The following is a 23,021-nucleotide window of genomic DNA, read 5'->3' on the forward strand; positions in this document are numbered from 1 at the left end:
AACCCAGTTAGGCAACAGCCTTGCAGCAGTGGATACACCGGTTCCCATCAGATCACCGAAGTTAAGCGCTGTCGGGCGTGGTCGGCACTTGGATGGGTGACCATCCAGGCCACCATGCGCTGTTGCCATTTTTCAGGGTGCACTCAGCCTCGTAATGCCAACTGAGGAGCTACTCGACCGAATAGTAGCGGCAGCGGTCAAAGAAAACCATCATAATGACCGGGAGAGCGGTGTTCTCACCACAAGCCCCTCCTATCCGCATCCTAATATGAGGATGACACGGCGGTCGGATGGTCCTGATGGGCCACTTGTGGCCTGTAGACGGTGTGCTTTTTATAAACCCAGTTCCAAATTGGGGACATTCTTCCTGCATTTTATAATACCAATAGCACATCAAAATTTTTTATTCAATAGTAAAGACAAACTGCAACCCCTGACACTGAGAAGTGTGTATAAAATCACAGGCAGACAGTTTGAAAAGGTATATATGTTGGTCAGTCAGGCAGAGCTATGACAATTATACCACATGAACATGAGAGAATCTGGTGATTAAGGAGCAAAGATTTGACCTTTGCTGATCAATTTTTGATAGAAAACCGTGAGGCAGAATGTGAAATTTTACATTCTGTCACAAAAAGCAGGAAGATGACCCTACAGGAAAGCTTGTATAGTATCTCTTCTGTTTTTCTTCTTCTTCTTCCTCTTCTTTACTGTCGGTGGACTTGGCAGGAAATGGCTGAAAATGGAAGTGGTTTCTAAGGCTACAGACAGCAGATGTATTATCGGCTGCATTTGTCGAAACTGTGTCATCGTAATATGTCAAATGCCGCAGAATACAAATTTTTAGAAGTTTAAGTAATTTACTTCATTTGTTATATCAAGAATTACCCGATTTTCACATTCCTTTCATCAGTTAATTTTCTCTGTACTAGAAGAGAACCGATGGACACCACCGTTCCTTTAAAGAAGACAATGAAGCCATCATCAAGACAATAAGCATAGTAGACTTTCATCTTTTCGTGGCATCTAATTTGGAGACAACTCATTGAACAAGCAGCAGTGAAGAGGCACATTTCTACAGATTTTTCAGATTTGTGGAATTCATCCACCTTCCTGATGGGCTTAAAATAGTTTTGTCCTTACAGCTGGACAATCCAGTAAGCAATCTCACTAATAATGGTTACAATAACACTCACCCTGGGCTGCTGCTGTCCTTCATTGGACCGTGAAATCACTCTCGCTGGCAGTAGCGCTCAGGTAAAGAGATTAATTCCTTAAGCTGTAGAAAATGTATGCAATTATGTGCACTTGTGGGAACAATACACTGCAGTGATGAAGAGAAGAATTAACACTCACTTAGCCAACCATTACAGAAAATGTCACTTCTGAGAAAATCTAAAATAAAAAAATGGGAAGAAACATCCACCGTTTGAAGTCGGTGTGCGTGTTCGGGCTTACGGGCACTCGACGTCGAGGTCATCGGCGCCTTTGAAATTCGAGGCACTGAAGAATGCGCTGCACGAAGTACTACTCTTTAAGAAAATTTCTAGACAATTTAACTGTATTAAGAAACTGTAACCTATAAATGAGCATTCCATACAGAATCCTATAACAAATATTTTCAACAGCTCTAGTGGGCATATTGTCCACAATATCACAGAAAAAGAAGAGGAAATACGGAAATACACAAAGATGAGCTGAAAGATATGATGTGGCAGAAGGATTTGACAAGCAGTGGAAGAGCTATGTTGAAACCAGGCCCCTGGAGTAGACAACATACCCTCAGAACTACTGAGATCCTTGGGACTAGAGATGGGCAAACTTGTTCATCCTTGGGAACTAGTTCACTGCTGATCGTTCTTTTTTTGGGAACCGTTCATTTTTACTCATTCACCATTCATTTGTGCTTGGTATATGGTTCTTATGAAAAACTGAAAACTAGTAGTGTAGATGACTGAAGGATGGAGGGCACCAAGAGGGGGCACTTGCCTACCCCCTGGAGTGTAGAGTTTTTATTCATTACAGAATTCTTATACACTTTTAGAAGTAATTTCTGTGATTCTGCAGAACCTCTCGTTTAGCCAACCGTAGCCTCGTGTGGCTGATTGCAGGGAAATAATATAGGGTGGCGCACAGAAAACCGGCCCCGAGTACAGACTGTTCGCCAATTATGGACGATGTGTTGCCCGTTACGAGCAGATACAACAAACAGACAAACATGTACTAATTAGACAGTGAAGAAATAACAAGTTAATGCAAGCAACAATTGCAAAACAATCGATAACGATGTGTAGAGAGCTGGAGAAGAGAACATGAAAATCTCACGCGACGCACGTGGGATATAGCTCGTGTAGTCTTGTAAACCTGTTGGTGGCTGTTTCCCAACTCAATAGACCACAAGTGTCTTGTATAAAATTCTTTGTTTTGACTTCCACTACATAGCTATGCTAAGTTGTAAACAATAATCGTTTACACCCTATATATACTTCACGTTGTCTCTAAGTTCATAGGGGAAGTTGAGACTTTATGGAAGCATAAAATAAAATGTGGTTTTCTCATACTTGCGTCGCACGCTTAGTAAAAATTAGGTGTTTACATTGCATTATTGAAGTTAATGCAGTAATAATAATAATAATAATAATAATTAAGTTCGCAGTAGTAAAGTTTTTGGTTTGAAAGCTCCTTCTGAACAAATGTTTTTGAGATAATAAGTAAATATGATTTTATGGCAATCTGTGTCTTTTCAAATGGAGAGGAACCGCTTTTCCTACTGAGCCAAAATGACTCACAACCCACTTTTTTTTCAAATACACCAAACTAGCAGGTAATGCAAATTGGAAACAACCAAATTTAAAAATAATTAGAGCCTTCCTAAATGTAATGTTTTGTATATGAAAGACACACAAAAATCATTTTATATGAGTTTTCATACACTAAAAATTAAGCAAATTATTGAAAGTTAGCTGCTAAATCAAGCCGATGAAACCAAAAAATATATGAATAACAAAACACTTTTCTTGTTATAAGTATGTCTTCTGCTGTTCATAGATATAATGAAGTGAACTGATATGCCCTTTTGTTACCTGAAAAGACATACCTATTACATACAACATTATTTTTATGTAATTTACGTAACTATAAAATACTTTTTGATCACCGGTTGTGGACGCTGAATAGCCAGAACCAAGTGCAAGAACAGTTTGGAACACATGTAAACTATGCGAGCGCAGTGAACGAAACGAGCAACTGGATACTGAACTAACTAGGAGCAGTCGGCAGTGGAACTGGTCATGCGAAGAACGGCGAGTGCGGCCGAGGGAGACCGAGACTGAGACGAGCACGCGATCGAGGCTGGAACGAGAATTGCCGAAGTGACCGCCGTGACCGAAGTCAACTAGTGAACTATGAACCGATCGTTCCTCGTTCCCGGGAACTGTAAGTAGACCACCGCGACCGAAGTGAACTATGAACCGATAGTTCCTTGGAATTCGTTCTTCGGTTCTTTCGTTCATCTTGGTGAACCGTTCCTTTGCACCCGTTCGTTCGCGAACTACCCATCTCTACTTGGGACAGCCAGCTGTGACAAAATTATTCCCCCTGTTGTGGAAGATAAATGAGACAACAAAAATACCTTTACACATAAGAAAGAATGTAATAATTGCAAATTCAAAGAAAGCAGGTGTTGACAGGTGTGAATATTATCAAACTACCAATTTAATAAATCAAGGTTGCAAAATATGACACAAATAATTTAGATAAATGAAAAAATCAATGAAGACAATTTCAAGAATCATCAGTTTGGGTTCTACAGAAATGTAGGAATGCATGAGCCAATACTGATTCTACAATTTAATTTAAGAGATAGCTTAAAACAGATAAATCTATATTTATAGCATTTGTAGATTTAGAGAAACCTTTTGACAATGCTGACTGGAATGCACTCTTTCAAATTCTTGTGGCAGTAGGGATAAAACACAGGGAGCAAAAGGTTTTTACAACTTGTGCAGAAACCAGATGGCAGTTAAACCAGATGGCAGTTACAAGAGTAGAAGGGCATGAAAGGGAGGCAATAGTTGAGATGGGAGTGAGACAGAGTTGTAGCCTATCCCCAGTGTTCTTCAATCTATACATGGACCACTTGTTCCCACACACTGTGTCTCATAAATCAGACCATGAACAAAGCAAAGGTATATAGGGTTACTGTAAGTGATTGTCAGGATTCCAAAAACCATAATAAACAATGCAATTGATGTAGTAATACAAATCTTATTTTATTGACTACTGTCACACATAAAATTTCTTTTTCAACATAGTTTTTCCAAGTCCTCTTTCTACTATTTTTTTTACAAATGCTTAATATACGGACCTGTTGCCACTCGACACATATCTACTTGCACAAGACAATACACCTCTTCCCACAGATGTCCCTATAGTCTGGGAGATAAGTCTTTGGTAACTGCAAAATGATGTGCACCTTTGTAACAGTGAGTTTCTTGCTGAAAACCAATACTGTCATTTCGCTTTGTCCGACTAGAAATCTAGTTCAAAGTTTATTTCGTTTCAGAAATTATTTGTATATAAGAGAGCTATCCACAAAGTACATTACGTTTTGGAATTAAAAATAAATAAAGTGGAAGTCGCTCGGCGCCAGGTCGGGACTGTACGGTCGATGAGGAAACAACTCCCACTTAAAAGATTTGAGAACTTCACGAGTGGCATTTGCCGTGTGGGCCCGGGCGTTGTCGTGAATCGGCAAGATCTTTGAGCCCAACTTTCCCCTGCGCTTGTTTTGTATTGCTCTTCTGAGGTTGTGCAGAGTTTGGCAATACCTTTGAGAGTTTATTGTAGTGCCTCTTTCCAGGAAATCCACAAAAATCACACCTTTTCTGTCCCAAAAGACAGTCATTACGTGGTTGAAGGCGCAGGCGGCCGAATTTTGCGATGAAGGAATTTCCAAGCTCGTCCATCGCTACGATAAGTGCCTTAATTTAAATGGTAACTATGTACAAAAGTAGTATTTAAGTGTGGCTTTCATCTGTATATAACAAAAAAAAAATTCCAATACTTTATTTATTTTTAATTCCAAAACGTAATGTACTTTGTGGATAGCCCTCGTATACTCTTATATTATGAATATAACAGAGGGAAACATTCCACGTGAGAAAAATATATCTAAAAACAAAGATGATGTGACTTACCAAACGAAAGTGCTGGCATGTTGATAGATACACAAACAAACACAAACATACACACAAAATTCAAGCTTTCGCAACCAATGGTTGCTTCATCAGGAAAGAGGGAAGGAGAGGGAAAGATGAAAGGATGTGGGTTTTAAGGGAGAGGGTAAGGAGTCATTCCAATCCCGGGAGCGGAAAGACTTACCTTAGGGGGAAAAAAGGGACGGGTATACACTCGCATACACACACATATCCATCCGCACATATACAGACACAGGCAGACATAAGACCGCTGCTTGCCTTACCCTTTCAACATTTACTCTGTGTCTTGGGCCAGGATGATTCTTATCCAGTATGTTTCCAGTTGATCTTAAGTTTTCCACCCATCTGAAGATTGTGTTAAGGCTCTGCCTGTGTCTGTATATGTGCGGAAGGATGTGTGTGTGTGTGTGTGTGTGTGTGTGTGTGTGTGTGTGTGTGTGTGTGTGTGTGTGTGCGGGCGCGCGCACGCGTGCTAGTGTATACCTGTCCTTTTTTCCCCCTAAGGTAAGTCTTTCCGCTCCCGGGATTGGAATGACTCCTTACCCTCTTACCCTCTCCCTTAAAACCTACATCCTTTTGTCTTTCCCTCTCCTTCCCTCTTTCCTGATGAAGCAACCTTTGGTTGCAAAAGCTTGCAATTTGTGTGTGTGTGTGTGTGTTTTTTTTTTTATTTTATTGTGTCTATCAACATACCAGTGCTTTCTTGTTTGGTGAGTTAAAGCATCTTTGGTTCCATCAGATTCACCTGGTCCTACTCCATATCCCATGCCACTTTCCTTGATGTTGACCTCCACCTGTTCAATGGCCAGCATCACACGTCCGTCCACATCAAACCCACCAACAAGCAACAGTACCTCCATTACGACAGCTGCCACTCATTCCACATCAAACGGTCCCTTCCCTACAGCCTAGGTCTTCGTGGCAAACGGATCTGCTCCAGTCCGGAATCCCTGAAGCATTACACCAACAACCTGACAACAGCTTTTGCATGAATGGACACAGGCAGACAGTGTTTGTTGGTAATGAGGATCACCCTGTGGCTAAACATGCCTCCGTGCACGGCCAGCACATCTCGGCACAGTGTTACACCGTCCGGGTTATCTGGATACTTCCCACCAACACCAACCTGTCAGAACTCCGGAGATGGGAACTTGCCCTTCAGTATATCCTCTCTTCTCGTTATCCGCCAGACCTCAATCTCCGCTAATTTCAATTTGCCGCCGCTCATACCTCACCTGTCTTTCGACAACATCTTTGCCTCTGTACTTCCGCCTCGACTGACATCTCTACCCAAACTCTTTGCCTTTACAAATGTCTGCTTGTGTCTGGGTATGTGCGGATGGATATGTGTGTGTGTGCGAGTGTATACCTGTCCTTTTTTCCCCCTAAGGTAAGTCTTTCCGCTCCCGGAATTGGAATGACTCCTTACCCTCTCCCTTAAAACCCACATCCTTTTGTCTTTCCCTCTCCTTCCCTCTTTCCTGACGAAGCAACCGTTGTTTGCGAAAGCTTGAATTTTGTGTGTGTGTTTGGGTTTGTTTGTGTGTCTATCAACCTGCCAGCACTTTCGTTTGGTAAGTCACATCATCTTCGTTTTTGGATATATACTCTTATATTTCATTTTAAAGCATGACCAGTGTGACGTGCAGTGTAAATACAACAAATGAAAGTAAAACACAGGAAGCAAAGTGTGCTACATAGCCGAGCTCTCGAATTCGTGTACTCGATGAGGGAATATTTTGAGAAAGAAAACGGATGAAGTCGTCCCTTGTTCCTTGTTGCTCATGTTGTAATGAGGGCCGAGACAGGTTGGGGGGGGGGGGCAACTCTTTTAATAACAGGGAAAAAATCAGCAGACTACAGAGTGTGGTGAGGCTGGTACAACATGGCTGCAGACACCAGAAAAAAAGTGACAGAGGAAGAAGCAAGTGAGCATTGGAAAGTTTTCAAAAAATGATGCTCATCCCATATACAGGGTGACACAGAATAATGGGAATGTTTGAAATGAGTAGTGGCAGCCATGGGAAGGTGGCAGCACTGCAGATTTGTGACAGTTAGTGAGTAAACAAGTCTGTCATTTCAATAATCGTGGATCAGTGGAATGGACAACAGCGTGCGTTAGCCATAAAAATGTTTTATAAAAACAATGATAGTTTGGTAGCAGTGCAGAGGGAGTTTTTATAATTTAGGACGTCATGATGCCATTCCATCGAAACATGCGGTAAAATGTTGGATTAATAACTTTGAAGAGACTGGATCTGCCCTCAAGAAGAAACCAACAGGACGAACAAGAAGTGTGCGTTCTCCAACGAACATTAATGTTGTACACATGTCTGTCTTATGGAGCCAACGGAGTTCAATTCATAAGCAGGCAGCGGTGGTTGGAATGTCCTGGGAGAGTGTTTGCCGAATTGTTCACCTTGATTTAAAATTTCATCCGTACAAACTACAGATGGTGCAACGATTGAAGGACAACAATTACCGGTTGCGATTAGGACTCTGTCAACAAATGATAATAAAAATAAACAATAACGATGAATTTCTAAACAAGCACATTTTCATCTCACGGGTTATATGAATAAACAGAACTACCGTTACTGGGCAAACACAAATCCTAACGACATTCATGATCGCCCTTTATATGCTAGTAAAGTGTCAATATGGTGTGGTGTAACTTTCATTAGACCTGCATTGAACAACCTTCCAAATGTTCAAGAAGGCTGGTTTCAAGAGGACGGAACGACCCGGAACATCACACACACACAGCATGGCAGTCAATGGCGTAAGTGCAAGAATTGTTTGGCAACCGTGTCATCTCATGATTCGGTAACATTCCCTGGCCCCCTAGATTGCCAGATTTATCCCTTTGTTCCCCCCCTCCCCCTTGTGGGGCCACCTCGAGAGCTAAGTCTACATGACTTGACCAAGAACCCTGGATGAGGGAAGAGTTAAAACAGAATTTGGGCTGCAATTCACAGCATCCCAGCTGAGATGTTGCAGTGGTTAATGGGGAATCTCAACAGCAGATTTCACAAATGTATTCGTACAGGAGGACGCTGCCTAAGTACGTAATATTTAAAAAATGATAAATGTCTTCAATGTTACATAAATGGCAGAGTTATAAGGTTTCAATTACTAAAAATGCAATTTCTTTCCTTCATCACTTCTAGTTTTATTGGACTGTGGAAATGTTCCCATTTTTCTTTGTCACCCCGTATAATCACTATAAAAGAGAGAATATAGAAATACAAGTCACTGAGGAATGAAATAAATAAGTGCAGGGAAGCTAAGATGAAATGGCTACATGAAAAATGTAAAGCAATCGAAAAAGAGATGATTGTTGGAAGGACAGACTCAGCGAATAGTAAAGTCAAAATAACCTGCAGTGAAATTAAAAGCAAGGGTGGTAACATTAAGAGTGCAACGGGAATTCCACTGTTAAATGGAATGGAGAGGGCGGGTAGGTGGAAAGAGTACATTGAAGGCCTCTAGGAGGGGGAAGACTTTTCTCATTTGACAGAAGAAGGAGCAGGAATCTATTCGTAAGAGACAGGGGATCCAGTATTAGAATCTGAATTTAAGAGAGCTTTGGAGGACGTAAGATAAAATAAGGCAGATGATAGATAACATTCCATCATAATTTCTGAAATCGTTGGGGGAAGTGGCAACAAAATGATTATTCACGTTGCTGTGTGGGATATGTGAGTCTGGAAACATACCATCCGACTTTCACAAAAATATCATCCATACGATTCTGAAGACTGCACGAGCTGACAAGTGCGAGAATTATTGCACAATCTGCTTAACAGCTCATGCATCCAAGTTGTTGGCAAGAATAAATTACAGAACAATGGGAAAAAAATGAGGATGTGTTAGATGATGATCAGTTGGGCTTTAAGGCACCAGAGAGGCAATTCTGACATTGCGGTTGACACTGGAAGCATAATTGAAGAAAAATCAAGGAACATTCATAGGATTTGTTGGCCTGGAGAAACAGTTTGACAATGTAATACGGTGCAAGATGTTCGAAATTCTGAGAAAAATAGGAATAAACTAAAGGGGGAGATGAGTAATACACAATACATACAAGAGCCAAGAGGGAATAACAAGAGAGGACAACCAAGAATGAAGTGCTCGGATTAAAAAGGATGTAGGACAGGAATGTAGTCTTTCACCTCTACTGTTCAATCTGTACATCGAAGAAGCAATGATGCAAATGAAAGAAAGGTTCAGGAGTTAAATTAAAATTCACGGTGAAAGGATATCAGTGATACAATTCACTGATGACGTTGCTTATCGTGAGTGAAAGTCGAGAAGAATTACATGATCTGGTGAATGGAATGAACAGTCTAATGAGTACAGAGTATGGTAAATAAGGAAAGAAAGTAATGAGAAGTAGCAGCAATGAGAACAGTGAGAATCTTAACATTGGGATTGATGGTCACGAAACAGATGAAGTTAAGGAATTCTGCTACCTCGCCAGCAAAATAACCAATGACAGATGGAGCAGGGAGGACATCAAAAGCAGACTAGCACTGGCAAAAAGTGCATTCCTGGCCAAAAGAAGTCTACTAGTATCAAACAAAGGCCCTAATTTGAGGAACAAGTTTCTGAGAATGTATGTTTGGAGCACGGCATTGTTTGTTAGTGAAGCATGGACTGTGGGAAAACCAGAAGAGAAGGGAATCGAAGCATTTTAGATGTGGTGCTACGGACGAATGCTAAAAATTAGGCAGACCGATAAGGTAAGAAATGAGGAGGTTTTGCGCAGAACCGGAGAGGAAAGGAATATGTGGAAAACACTGATAAGGAGAAGGAACAGGATGGTAGGACATCTGCTAAGACATGAGGGAATGACTTCCATGGTGCTAGAGGGAGCTGTAGAGGGCAAAAACTGTAGAGGAAGACAGAGATTGGAATACGTCAAGCAAATAATTGAGGACGTAGGTTGCAAGTGCTACTCTGAGATGAAGAGGTTAGCACAGGAAAGGAATTCGGGGCGGGCCGCATCAAACCAGTCAGTAGAGTGATGACAGAGAGAGAGAGAGAGAGAGAGAGAGAGAGAGAGAGAGAGAGAGAGAGAGCCCACACTGTCACAACTGCTCATGTAGCTTGTGAATGGTGATCTTTTAAAAGGCAGGAAATTTTCACTGCCTACAGTGGTCAAAGACAAAGGCACCAGCTATTTAGTTATTAATGGATGTAGATTATTAACGGAAAGGACATATGTGGGTGCACGGGAATGCAGATTTCTGCACAGGAACTAAGTGTGACATTTGAAAGTTCTGTGTTGTTAGATGAAACTTGGACCAATCCCAGTGACAGTTTGAGCACAGCAGAAGAAAATTATACAGAATCAGGTTGTGACAGTGATGTGAGTAGTTTTTTCATTATTTAACTGCAGCACACACTGGAATTTAAGAGGGGAGTATACTTACTACACACAAATAATATGAGTATGGTACTTTCTTCTGATTATAACAGTTAATATTGTCACAAATTATTTTAACATGTCCTCAGTTCTCATTACCCACATGGTCCTAATATACATCGATTACTTTAGTCTCAGCATTTCTTCTCAGTAACTATTACTTTCTTTACTCCCTTTTGGTTTTCTACGTCCTTTATTTTATTTTCTAACCTATTTTTCCCTGTCACCCATCTCTACCACACACAATTAGATCTTGCATGATGCTTACTACATCCACTGTGGGATATAGTAAGTTTATTGTACCACAGATAAAATTTAGTATATGTATTGCCACGAAGAAAGATTTGTTATTTTCTTGCACAGAGCCAGTACACAGTATCATGTTGTAGCAATAAAAATGTAACTTCCCTGTACCACATCTGAAGATGAGCCCGAAAAAGGTCAAAATCTACTTTATGGGAATAACCAGATATTTCAAAAAGCAACTGGTCACTGTTTTATGCCTGTACATATATTTGTATTCACTGTTGACATGTATAGTTTGTGAGACATGAGATGAATGATTGGTATTGACGGTTCATGCGGCCAGGTGGCTATGTATCTGAATGTGGTGTACTGCACTTCGGTCACCACGACCCCCAAGGTCTAGCTTTGGAGGGGGGGGGGGGGGACATGAAAGCATGCAGGTCCTATCTGTAAGCCTGAATTTACTTACGATAACTAGTTTTAACATGTGAACTCAAAAAAATTGAGAAGAGCTACTATGTATTTAGTGTCATGAAAAATCTTCAAGTTATGTATCATATTAAACCATTTTAATACATTATTTGTTTTCAGTCCCATTTGCCCATTTTTAATACAGTACATGACCAGTTTTGATCTCAATGGACCATCTTCAGATCTATATAGTTGTGTCAGGAACCTGTCCCAAGTCTGTATCAGAACCCCACATCAATTACATTTTTTTTTACTTCATAATAGAAATGCAGTATTGCTGAGCATTTACTGTTATTCTTTTCACTGTTGAACATTTGCTTTATCCACTCATTCTATAACAAGTGAAAGAATAAAATATGGCGTTTCAGTCTTCGATCGCTATTCTTTATTTTCAATTACCGGTTTCGGGCTAGCTGCCCATCTTCAGATCTGTTAGACAATGTTAAAAATGTAATTAATAAGAGAGATACAGTTAGTGATAAAAATATCTTAGTTTACAAAAAGAAAGAGTGAAATTTACTTTACTTATGACAGTGAACTGTGTGTTCTGTACGGACAAGTTACTCTGTAACTACAACATATGGTATGTTGGCATTTAATACGTTCCAAATTTTCTTTTTGTAAACTAAGATATTTTTATCACTAACTGTATCTCTCTTATTAATTACATTTTTAACATTGTCTAACAGATCTGAAGATGGGCAGCTAGCCCGAAACCGGTAATTGAGAATAAAGACTAGCGATCGAAGACTGAAACGCCATATTTTACTTAATGAACGATCGCGGAATTCCCAGTGAGACAACCATGTCTTGTTTTGATAAAAGTGAAAGAATAATTTGTGAAAATATAATGTAAATTGATGGATAAAAAAATCTACTCATCAAGTGGCAGCAGGAGAATACACACATATGAAAGTTAAGAAAATTTAGCACCTTCTTCTGGCAGAAGTATCGAAGGGGAAGTGAGAGGGATGAAGGAAAAGGGACTGGTGAGGTTTAGGAAATGGGAAGAGTTCGGAAAAGTTGTCCAGAACCCCACATCAGAGGAGACTTACCAGACAGAATGGGAAGGCAATAATGGCACTACATTCATGAAATGACCCCCATTTCCTAATACTCACAACCTTATGCCAGCAAAGAGGTACCGGGTGTCAAATCGCTGCTACTCGAGCAGAAAGTCAGTTCAGACTGTAGCATAAAAGAAAACGTACCTGCAGCTCCGTTGAGGTTTTGGAAGATGTCCGACTTGTGGTCCAACTTGATCTTGAGCTTTGTGCGCAGCTTCTCGTCCAGGTAGGCTCGTGTGTAGAACAGCTGGTCATCGTCCGTATCGGCAATGGCAGCATGTGTCACCACGGCATACAGCTCTGGTGCGTACCCGATGAAACCTGCCAACACAATATTAAAAGTGTTACTCTTCTACAGCGTGGTTTGTAATGGAAATGTTCTTACAACACACCTACACTATGTGATCGAAAGTATCTGGACACACCCAAAAATGAACGCTTTTCATATTAGGTGCATTGTGCTGCCACCTACTGCCAGGTACTCCATATCAGCTACCTCAGTAGTCATCAGACATCGTGAGAGAGCACAATGGGGCGCTCTGCGGAACTCACAGACTTCAAACGTAGTTGGGTGATGGGGTGTCACTTGCGTCATATATCTGTACGTGAGGTTTCCACACTCCTATGTAGAAACGTGAAGGGACACGTACACCACAAAAGCGTACAAGCCTGACAGAGTCAGCTCACAGTTGAAGAGGGTCGTAATGTGTAACAGGCAGACATCTATCCAGACCGTCACACAGGAATTCCAAACTGCATCAGGATCCACTGCAAGTTCTATGACAGGCAGGAGGTAAGAAAACTTGAACTTCATAGTCAAGCGGCTGCTCATAAGCCACACATCAGACCGATAAATGCCAAATGACGCCTCGCTCGGTGTAAGCAGCATAAACATTGGACGATTGAACAGTGGAAAAATGTTGTGCTGAGTGACGAATCACGGTACACAATGTGGCGATCCGATGGTAGGGTGTGGGTATGGCGAATGCCCAGTGATCATCACCTGCCAGCGTGTGTACTGCCAACATTAAAATACGGAGGCGGTCAGTCGTGTTTTTCATGGAGGGGGCTTGCACATCTTGTTGTTTTGCGTGGCACTATCACAGCACAGCCCTACATTGATGTTTTAAGCACCTTCTTGCTTCCCACTGTTGAAAAGCAATTTGGGGATGGCTATGGTATCTTTCAACACGACTGAGCACCTGTTCATAATGCACAGCCTGTGGCGGAGTGGTTACACGACAATAACATCCCTGTAATGGACTGGCCTGCACAGAGTCCTGACCTGAATCCTATAGGACACCTTAGGGATGGTTTGGAACACCGACTTGGTGCCAGGCCTCACTGACCGACATCGATACCTGTCCTCAGTGGAGCACTCCGTGAAGAATGGTCTGCCATTCCCCGAGAAACATTGCAGCACGTGATTGAACGTATGCCTGCGAGAGTGGAAGCGGTCATGAAGCCAACACCATGTTGAATTCCAGCGTTACCTATCGAGGGCGCCAAGAACTTGTAAGTCATTTTCATCCAGGTGTCCAGATACTTTTGATCACATAGTGTACATCTACACAGATGAGCCAAAACATTATAACCACTTGCTCAATAGCTCGAGCGTCCATCTTTCAAACAAAATACATCACTGATTTTGCGTATCAGTGATGTAGCGGGGCTTTGAATTTCGCCGCGCTACACTCGTTCCCTCAGATAAAAAAATGTCCCGTCGCAGCGGTATGAGCGCTCGACGGCAGAGAAAATACTAAAATGGTAACACTTTTTTTGTTTTCTATCCGTTTTTTGTTTGTCTCTTGTTAGCCGAAGCTTAAGGCAGACGTGATCTGGAAGACGTAAAAACAAAACACTTATTAGCTAGTCTTTATCTGATTTTAATGTGTAGACATATTGTGAAAGTTGTTAAAAAATTCGGAGGATGGAAGTAGCAAAGTAAATTAAATTGCATACAGTATCAAGATTATTTTAATTGGTATAAATTAGAAATTCCTGGACAATGAAACTTATTGCAAGATTTCGGAGCCGACTTTTCACACAGAAATGAAGGAGATTTTTGAAGACCTGGACGCCGCCCGAAAGAAGACAAGTTAACCTGGTAAAGGATGATTTATCTACGCCACTTCCCCATGTCAGTTACATTTTGTTATTCTCTGTTTCTTTTCAGTAAGTTTTGTAGTTGAAATTGGTTTAACTTTTGCTCAAAAACGCCACAAGGACCACCCCAACAATAGCTTTTCCGAATAACGGCCGGCCGCGGTGGTCTCGCGGTTCTAGGCGCGCAGTCCGGAACCGTGCGACTGCTGCGGTCGCAGGTTCGAATCCTGCCTCGGGCATGGCTGTGTGTGATGTCCTTAGGTTAGTTAGATTTAAGTAGTTCTAAGTTCTAGGGGACTGATGACCACAGCAGTTGAGTCCCATAGTGCTCAGAGCCATTTGAACCATTTTTGAACCGAATAACGAAGTCCGATAGCTTTTCTGTAATACAAAGTCCGAATTGCTTTTCATTTTTCCCCTTTTTCACGGTCTCTCTTCTCCATTTATTTTTTTATTAACCACTACAGTGATCCGACAGTTTGTTAGTATGTGAAGGTATGTGAAACTAGATGTCAATGCATAGGTCATGTAATTCACGTAAATAATGGACCGCTGATTTGTGTACGGGGTGATGGCAGCCGATAGCGACCCAGATGGGCTCCACAGGATTTATATCAGCCGAACGTGGCCGCTGAGACAACAGCGTGAGTCCACTATAATCCTACTAGAACCACTGTAGCACGGTTCTGGCTCCAATATACGGACAGTTACACTGCTGAAACATTACACCACCGTCTGAGAAGACATCAAGCGTGAAGGGACGCAGGTGGTTAGCAGCTGTGACGGTGTCCTCAATCACTACGACATGTCCCATGCAAGTGCATGAGAATGCCTCTCACAGTATAATACTGCTCCCACCAGTCTGCGTTTGTGGCAGGCTGCATGTTTCGAACCGCCGTTCATCTTGGAGATGGCCAGTGACCTAGAGTAACAAAAATGTGGTTCACTCGAAGAGCTGACACACGCTTCCATTGATCGACGGTTCAAATTCCAATGGTTGTGTGTCCACTGCAGTTGTAATTGATGATGTCATTGGGTCGACATGTGACGCGTAGGGGTGGTCAGTTGCAGAGCTCCATGTTCAACAATGTACAACGAACGGTGTGCTCCGAAACACTTGTGCATGCACCAGTATTGTGCTCTTTCGGCAGAGATATCACATCACCATCTATCCTACTTTACGGAGCAGACAAGCCTCTGAACCCCACATTCTGATTTAGGTTTTCCGTGATTTCCCTAAATCGCTCCAGGCAAATGCCGGGATGGTTCCTTTGAAAGGGCACGGCCGACTTCCTTCCCCATCCTTCCCTAATCCGATGAGACCGATGACCTCGCTGTCTGGTCTCCTTCCCCAAACCAACCAACCCACATTCTGTGAAGAGTAGTGGAGGTCCAATCATTCAGTGCCTAGTGGTAGTTTCACAGTCCTACCTCTTTCCGTAGGTGCTCACGACAGTAGCACGTGAACATTCGACCAGCTTCGCCATTTTCAAGATACTCGTTCACAGGCTCTGCGTAATAATAATCTGCTCTTTGTCAAAGTTGGTTACCTCAATGAATTTCCCCATTTGCAGCCCGTATCTTTGCTAGGGTGTCTCTCCGCTTACATACTTGTGTTACTGCGTCAGGTACTCACAACGCTACCAGGCGGCATCCACCATCGCGGTCGGCTGTGGTCATAATATATTGGCTTATCAGTGTATGCAAGGCTTGGTCAGAAACTAAGGGACAGAAGGGGGAGCTTCAGATGGCCAACACTGAGAAAAAACAGCATTTTTGACGCGGATTGGACGCCAGTTGCAAAGCGATTTAGAAAAGATTGTTGTATGGTGTGGCAGGTGGCAGCTGACGCTAAATAACGAAAAGTGTGAGGTGATCCACACGAGTTCCAAACGAAGTCCGTTGGAATTCGATTACTGGATAAATAGTACAATTCTCAAGGCTGTCAATTCAACTAAGTACCTGGGTGTTAAAATTACGAACAACTTCAGTTGGCAAGACCACATTGATAATATTGTGGGGAAGGCGAGCCAAAGGTTGCGTTTCATTGGCAGGACACTTAGAAGATGCAACAAGTCCACTAAAGAGACAGCTTACACTACACTCGTTCGTCCTATGTTAGAATATTGCTGCGCGGTGTGGGATCCTTACCGGGTGGGATTGACGGCGGACATCGAAAGGGTGCAAAAAAAGGGCAGCTCGTTTTGTGTTATCACGTAATAGGGGAGAGAGTGTGGCAGATATGATACGCGAATTGGGATGGACGTCAAGACGTTTTTCGTCGCGGCGAGATCTATTTACGAAATTTCAGTCACCAACTTTCTCTTCCGAATGCGAAAATATTTTGTTCAGCCCAACCTACATAGGTAGGAATGATCATCTAAATAAAATAAATCAGAGCTCTAACAGAAAGGTTTAGGTGTTCGTTTTTACCGCGCGCTGTTCGGGAGTGGAATGGTAGGGAGATAGTATGATTGTGGTTCGATGAACCCTCTGCCAAGCACTTAAATGTGAATTGCAGAGTAGTCACGTAGATGTAGATGTAGGCATGAGCCATTCGTGTTAGCATAGTTTCCGGGCAGCGGGAAGACCACAGAATGGTAACCTAAGGGTAGTGGCATCCAGTTCCTACTTGGAAATTCTTCTCCTTTTTTTCTTTCTCCCTTTTCTATTTCAACGTTATTTACACTGCAAATAAACCGATATAATTGTAAAGTTGTATCGTACCATTTGTAATGCAACTTCTCTAAGCCGATTGACTGCACGTGGTACTTTCCTTTTTGGCCTATGACACGTTTACTGCTCCTGAACTTTTTATTCGTGCATATTACAGACATAACAACCTGCCTAGCATATGGACAAGGGAGGAAAGTGCATTTTAATAGAGCAAACAAAGGAATTTGACGCCCGTCCATTTAGTAAGCAGTGTGATTTGCGAGCTAGATGCAGCTGAGAACTGCCGCTGGAGCGAGCTGCAATTGCGTACACCACATTGGGGAACACGTACCGTATGCACAAGTCGCATTGTTTCTGAGCGAAAGCAAGCTCCGTGTGCCGACAGTTTATAGTGGCCGGATGCCCTTCCTGATGCCACGTCATCACCTCTCCCCCTCCCCCCCCCCCCCCATCACCCTCGCGGCAGAATCTGTGGACCCACCTATATGTCTGTGTTTAGCTTAAATCTCGAGTGCAAGTGTGAGAACGTTTCCAAAATGATGCGTACTTGCAAGGGGACGCCATGACGTTCGGATCACGGATTTACTTCAGACTTTGTACAGTTTTAGTAGGCCATTAAAACAACGTAATATGCAAGTAGTAATGTGCACGACTCTGGCAGTTTCAAGAAAATCGCGTGAGAGTTTTACGCGTCTATTATGTAAGGCCGGTATTGTTGTTGTTGTGGTCTTCAGTCCTGAGACTGGTTTGATGCAGCTCTCCATGCTACTCTATCCTGTGCAAGCTTCTTCATCTCCCAGTACCTACTGCAACCTACATCCTTCTGAATCTGCTTAGTGTATTCATCTCTTCGTCTCCCTCTACGATTTTTACCCTCCACGCTGCCCTCCAATGCTAAATTTGTGATCCCTTGATGCCTCACAACATGTCCTACCAACCGATCCCTTCTTCTAGTCAAGTTGTGCCACAAACTTCTCTTCTCCCCAATCCTATTCAATACCTCCTCATTAGTTATGTGATCTACCCATCTAATCTTCAGCATTCTTCTGTAGCACCACATTTCGAAAGCTTCTATTCTCTTCTTGTCCAAACTAGTTATCGTCCATGTTTCACTTCCATACATAACTACACTCCATACAAATACTTTTCGAAACGACTTCCTGACACTTAAATCTATACTCGATGTTAACAAATTTCTCTTCTTGAGAAACGCTTTCCTTGCCATTGCCAGTATACATTTTATATCCTCTCTACTTCGACCATCATCAGTTATTTTGCTCCCCAAATAGCAAAACTCATTTACTACTTTAAGTGTCTCATTTCCTAATCTAATTCCCTCAGCATCACCCGACTTAATTTGACTACATTCCATTATCCTCGTTTTGCTTTTGTTGATGTTCATCTTATATCCTCCTTTCAAGACACTGTCCATTCCGTTCAACTGCTGTTCCAAGTCCTTTGCTGTCTCTGACAGAATTACAATGTCATCGGCGAACCTCAAAGTTTTTACTTCTTCTCCATGAATTTTAATACCTACTCCGAATTTTTCTTTTGTTTCCTTTACTGCTTGCTCAATATACAGATTGAATAACATCGGGGAGAGGCTACAACCCTGTCTCACTCCTTTCCCAACCACTGCTTCCCTTTCATGCCCCTCGACTCTTATAACTGCCATCTGGTTTCTGTACAAATTGTAAATAGCCTTTCGCTCCCTGTATTTTATCCTTGCCACCTTCAGAATTTGAAAGAGAGTATTCCAGTTAACATTGTCAAAAGCTTTCTCTAAGTCTACAAATGCCAGAAACGTAGGTTTGCCTTTTCTTAATCCTTCTTCTAAGATAAGTCGTAAGGTCAGTATTGCCTCACGTGTTCCAACATTTCTACGGAATCCAAACTGATCTTCCCCGAGGTCGGCTTCTACCAGTTTTTCCATTCGTCTGTAAAGAATTCGCGTTATTATTTTGCAGCTGTGACTTATTAAACTGATAGTTCGGTAATTTTCACATCTGTCAACACCTGCTTTCTTTGGGATTGGAATTATTATATTCTTTTTGAAGTCTGACGGTATTTCGCCTGTTTCATACATCTTGCTCACCAGATGGTAGAGTTTTGTCATGACTGGCTCTCCCGGGGCCATCACTAGTTCTAATGGAATGTTGTCTACTCCCGGGGCCTTATTTTGACTCAGGTCTTTCAGTGCTCTGTCAAACTCTTCACGCAGTATCGTATCTCCCATTTCATCTTCATCTACATCCTCTTCCATTTCCATAATATTGTCCTCAAGAACATCGCCCCTGCATAGACCCTCTATATACTCCTTCCACCTTTCTGCTTTCCATTCTTTGCTTACAACTGGGTTTCCATCTGAGCTCTTGATATTCATACAAGTGGTTCTCTTCTCTCCAAAGGTCTCTTTAATTTTCCTTGTGGCAGTATCTATCTAGGCCGGTATTACACTATCAAATTTCTTTGTCAAAGATTTGATCAAAGATATGATCAAATATTCCGTCAAATGTATTTGACAAAGATCTTTGACGTAGCGCTAGAAGGGGTATTACACTGTCATCAAATTTTTCGTCAAAGTTCAAGATGGCTGACAACAACAACTTGTTATTAACCGCAGCAGTTGCATGTGCACAGTTGCACTGTGTGCATATGCGGAAGAGAAGCGGGGGGAAAAAAGGAAACAAACCTGGGTAAAGCCGTGGGTTTTACGACGACACGATAAAAGCATTCAACAAAACTTGTTACGTGAGCTTATAGTGGAGGACGTCAAGTCGTACATCAATTACTTAAGAATGGATGAGCATACGTTTCTGTATGTGCTCAATGAAGTGTATCCTCATATCACAAAGCACAATATTCACTTAAGAACTGCTACATTTGCAGAAGACAGGCTCACTGTGACACTCCCGACTCCTTGCTACAGGAGAGGGTTAGGTTCAAAAATGATTCAAATGGCTCTGAGCACTATGGGACTTAACATCTGTGGTCATCAGTCCCCTAGAACTTAGAACTACTTAAACCTAACTAACCTAAGGACATCACACACATCCATGCCCGAGGCAGGATTCGAACCTGCGACCGTAGCAGGCGCGCGGTTCCGGGCTGCGCGGCTAGAACCGATAGACCACCGCGGCCGGCCGGGTTAGGTTAGGTTAGGTCAGGTCAGGTCAGGTCTCCAACCCTCGTAATCTATTTTTCTATTCAGAGTGCCTCACGTTGTAAAGCGCCTCATCAGCTTCATACTTCTCTATTAATTTTGTAGTTGTCGGCACACACCAATTGTATTTACCGGCAATGTTTATAAAAACACTATAGGCGACAGAATGCAGCGATGCTAGCGCTCCATGTGGTAACATGTCACATTACAGTGAACAGAAGACAAGCGACTTCTTTGATCAAATCTACAGCGAGGCCCTACATTTGATCAAATATTGGACGACATTTGACAAAGTTCCCTATTACACCATCAAATATCTTTGACAAAGATATTTGACAAAGAAATTTGATAGTGTAATACCGGCCTAACTGATGTACCTGTGGGAAGAAGCTGGATGTAAGAAGTCATTGTGGTAAAGTTATAGCCGGCACGGTAGCTCAGCGTGTCCGGTCAGAAGGCTGATTCCTCTCTGTAATAAACAAAAAAACTGAGTAAAGAAGTCAACGATCGACTTGAATAATGTCACGTGACGTCCGCTCCGATCAAACGCAACGGAAAAAATGTGGTTAGCGTTCGCACCTTCCAAGAGGGTCGTCGTCGAGACGACGGTTGGAGTCTCGCTAATTTTTATTTTTTTATCTATTTTTTATCCCTCGCGACATTACAGGGCGTTTCAAAATGAATCTACGGGTTCTGAGGCTTTGTAGCATTTATTGCATTCAACTTACAGTTATAAATAATTCATCAAATGAAAGACCAACTGAAACTGTTTCTCTTACAAGCGTACAATGAGACCTCCATTCCGAAACACTTTTTCTTACAAGTGTTCAATGAGACCACCATTCATCTGACATCGAGTCGGTATGGGAGTTCTTCCGAAACTTTGATAAGTGGGTCCGGTATAATTGTTGCAACGGTGCTGTTTCCATAGTGGTTAGCTCAGTTGGTAGCGAAGCCATATACACAAGATCCTTTACGAATCCCCAAATGTAAAAGCCGTATTGAGTCAGCTCGTGTGTGAACGTGGTCATGTAAAACAAGCTCTATCATTGGGCCCTTTGCGACCAATGCAGCGGTAAGGGACGACGTCTTTTAACCAATCGCACACTCAGTTATGCCGGCGACGAGGCCCACCATCCTGCTGCCATAGTAAAAGTTCTGTGGTTCAGCTTCTTCCAGTTGAGGAAAAGAGCCATAACTCTAGCGCATCAAGGTAAGACACACCTGTCATAGTTGCTTCACCGAAAAAGACAGGCTCATAAAACTTGCCGCCAGGATATGGCACAGAAAAGTTCAGTTTAGGCTAGTCTCTTTCCAGGTGTACCATTTCGTGAGGATTTGCTGACCCTCAGATGCGCACATTACGTGTGTTCACATTTCCACTTAGGTGAAATGTCGATTCATCAGCGAAGACGACACGACCCACAAAATCTTCATTGTCATGCAGCAACGTTTCATTTGCGCTGTTGGCACGTAAACCGGACTCTGTAGGCTTTAGAGCTTGTAACAAATGCAAACGATACGGATGTAGCTGTAAGCGTCTCTTAAAGTTCTCCAAACAGATGACACTGGAAATGCTAATTCACAACTGGCCATTCGAACTGATTTCTTGGGGCTACGCCTGAAAGGCTCTCGCTCATTCAGCACGTTCTTCAATCACTCTTGGTCGTTCCAATTCCTTCCTTTTGCGTCCAGGTGTACAAACAAAACTGTTTGAGTTACTCTTTCATTTGGTGTATTATTTATCATTGTAAGTTGAATGTAATGAATGCTACAAGGCCTTAAAACCCGTACACTCGTTTTGAAACACCCTGTACTTACATCTTCAACTTTTGTAGTCCTGTCTTCCTCAGTTGCGTGTAATATTACGGTATATTGATAATTTTTACTTATGGACCGTCTGACAGCAACTGAGTAAAACACAATTTTAGTACCACACGCGTTTCGCCTTTATTTTCTGCAAGGCATCATCAGTGGCAGGTTGCGTGGACTTTGTGCCACTGTAGAACTGTTTTTAACCTTTACATTAATGTAACTTGGAATTAAATCGTTCTTTATGTATGTTTTGTTGAATTCCAAGTTACATTAATGATACTGACTCCCATTCCAAGTTACATTAATGTAAAGGTTAAAAACAGTTCTACAATGGCACAAAGTCCACGCAACCTGCCACTCATGATGCCTTGCAGAAAATAAAGGCGAAACGCGTATGGCACTAAAATTGTGTTTTATTCAGTTGCTGTCAGACGATCCATAAGTAAAAATTATCAATATACCCTGTACTTAATTTATATGACATTTGAGAGGATATATAACGAAAAAGAAAACCACGTGCATTTTCATGAAGTTGCACTGAATTTCACATGTTATATGGCTACTTACTATCTTTAATTACATCTTCCAGGACGAGTGACAGACTTGGAAAGCCCAAGTCAAACCTCCATAAATAATCATGCGAATTGCATTACTCAGTAATACAGTATGTCACAATGTGCCAGACCAAAAGAGTAATATACAATTACTCATCGGACGTGCTCCTGACATCATATTTTGCAGGATGGTATTTGTCATACGTTGTCATACGGACATGGTAAACATAAATTGAAACGGGCCTCCTACACGCTTATCTTACAAAGGTCGAA

General features: G+C 42.0%; 1 protein-coding gene and 1 pseudogene across 1 annotated transcript in view; one reads left to right on the top strand and one right to left on the bottom strand.

Annotated features, from left to right (window-relative positions):
• LOC126213518 (procollagen-lysine,2-oxoglutarate 5-dioxygenase) overlaps positions 1–23,021 on the bottom strand; it is a 516,340-nt gene that overhangs the window by 313,832 nt on the left and 179,487 nt on the right. The window contains exon 5 of the mRNA XM_049941348.1: positions 12,579–12,755. Coding sequence (XP_049797305.1) covers positions 12,579–12,755 — 177 coding nt within the window. The remainder of the gene's footprint in view (positions 1–12,578; positions 12,756–23,021) is intronic.
• LOC126214013 (5S ribosomal RNA) lies at positions 11–128 on the top strand (annotated as a pseudogene).

Source organism: Schistocerca nitens, chromosome 11, assembly GCF_023898315.1.
Source record: "Schistocerca nitens isolate TAMUIC-IGC-003100 chromosome 11, iqSchNite1.1, whole genome shotgun sequence".
NCBI lineage: Eukaryota > Metazoa > Arthropoda > Insecta > Orthoptera > Acrididae > Schistocerca > Schistocerca nitens.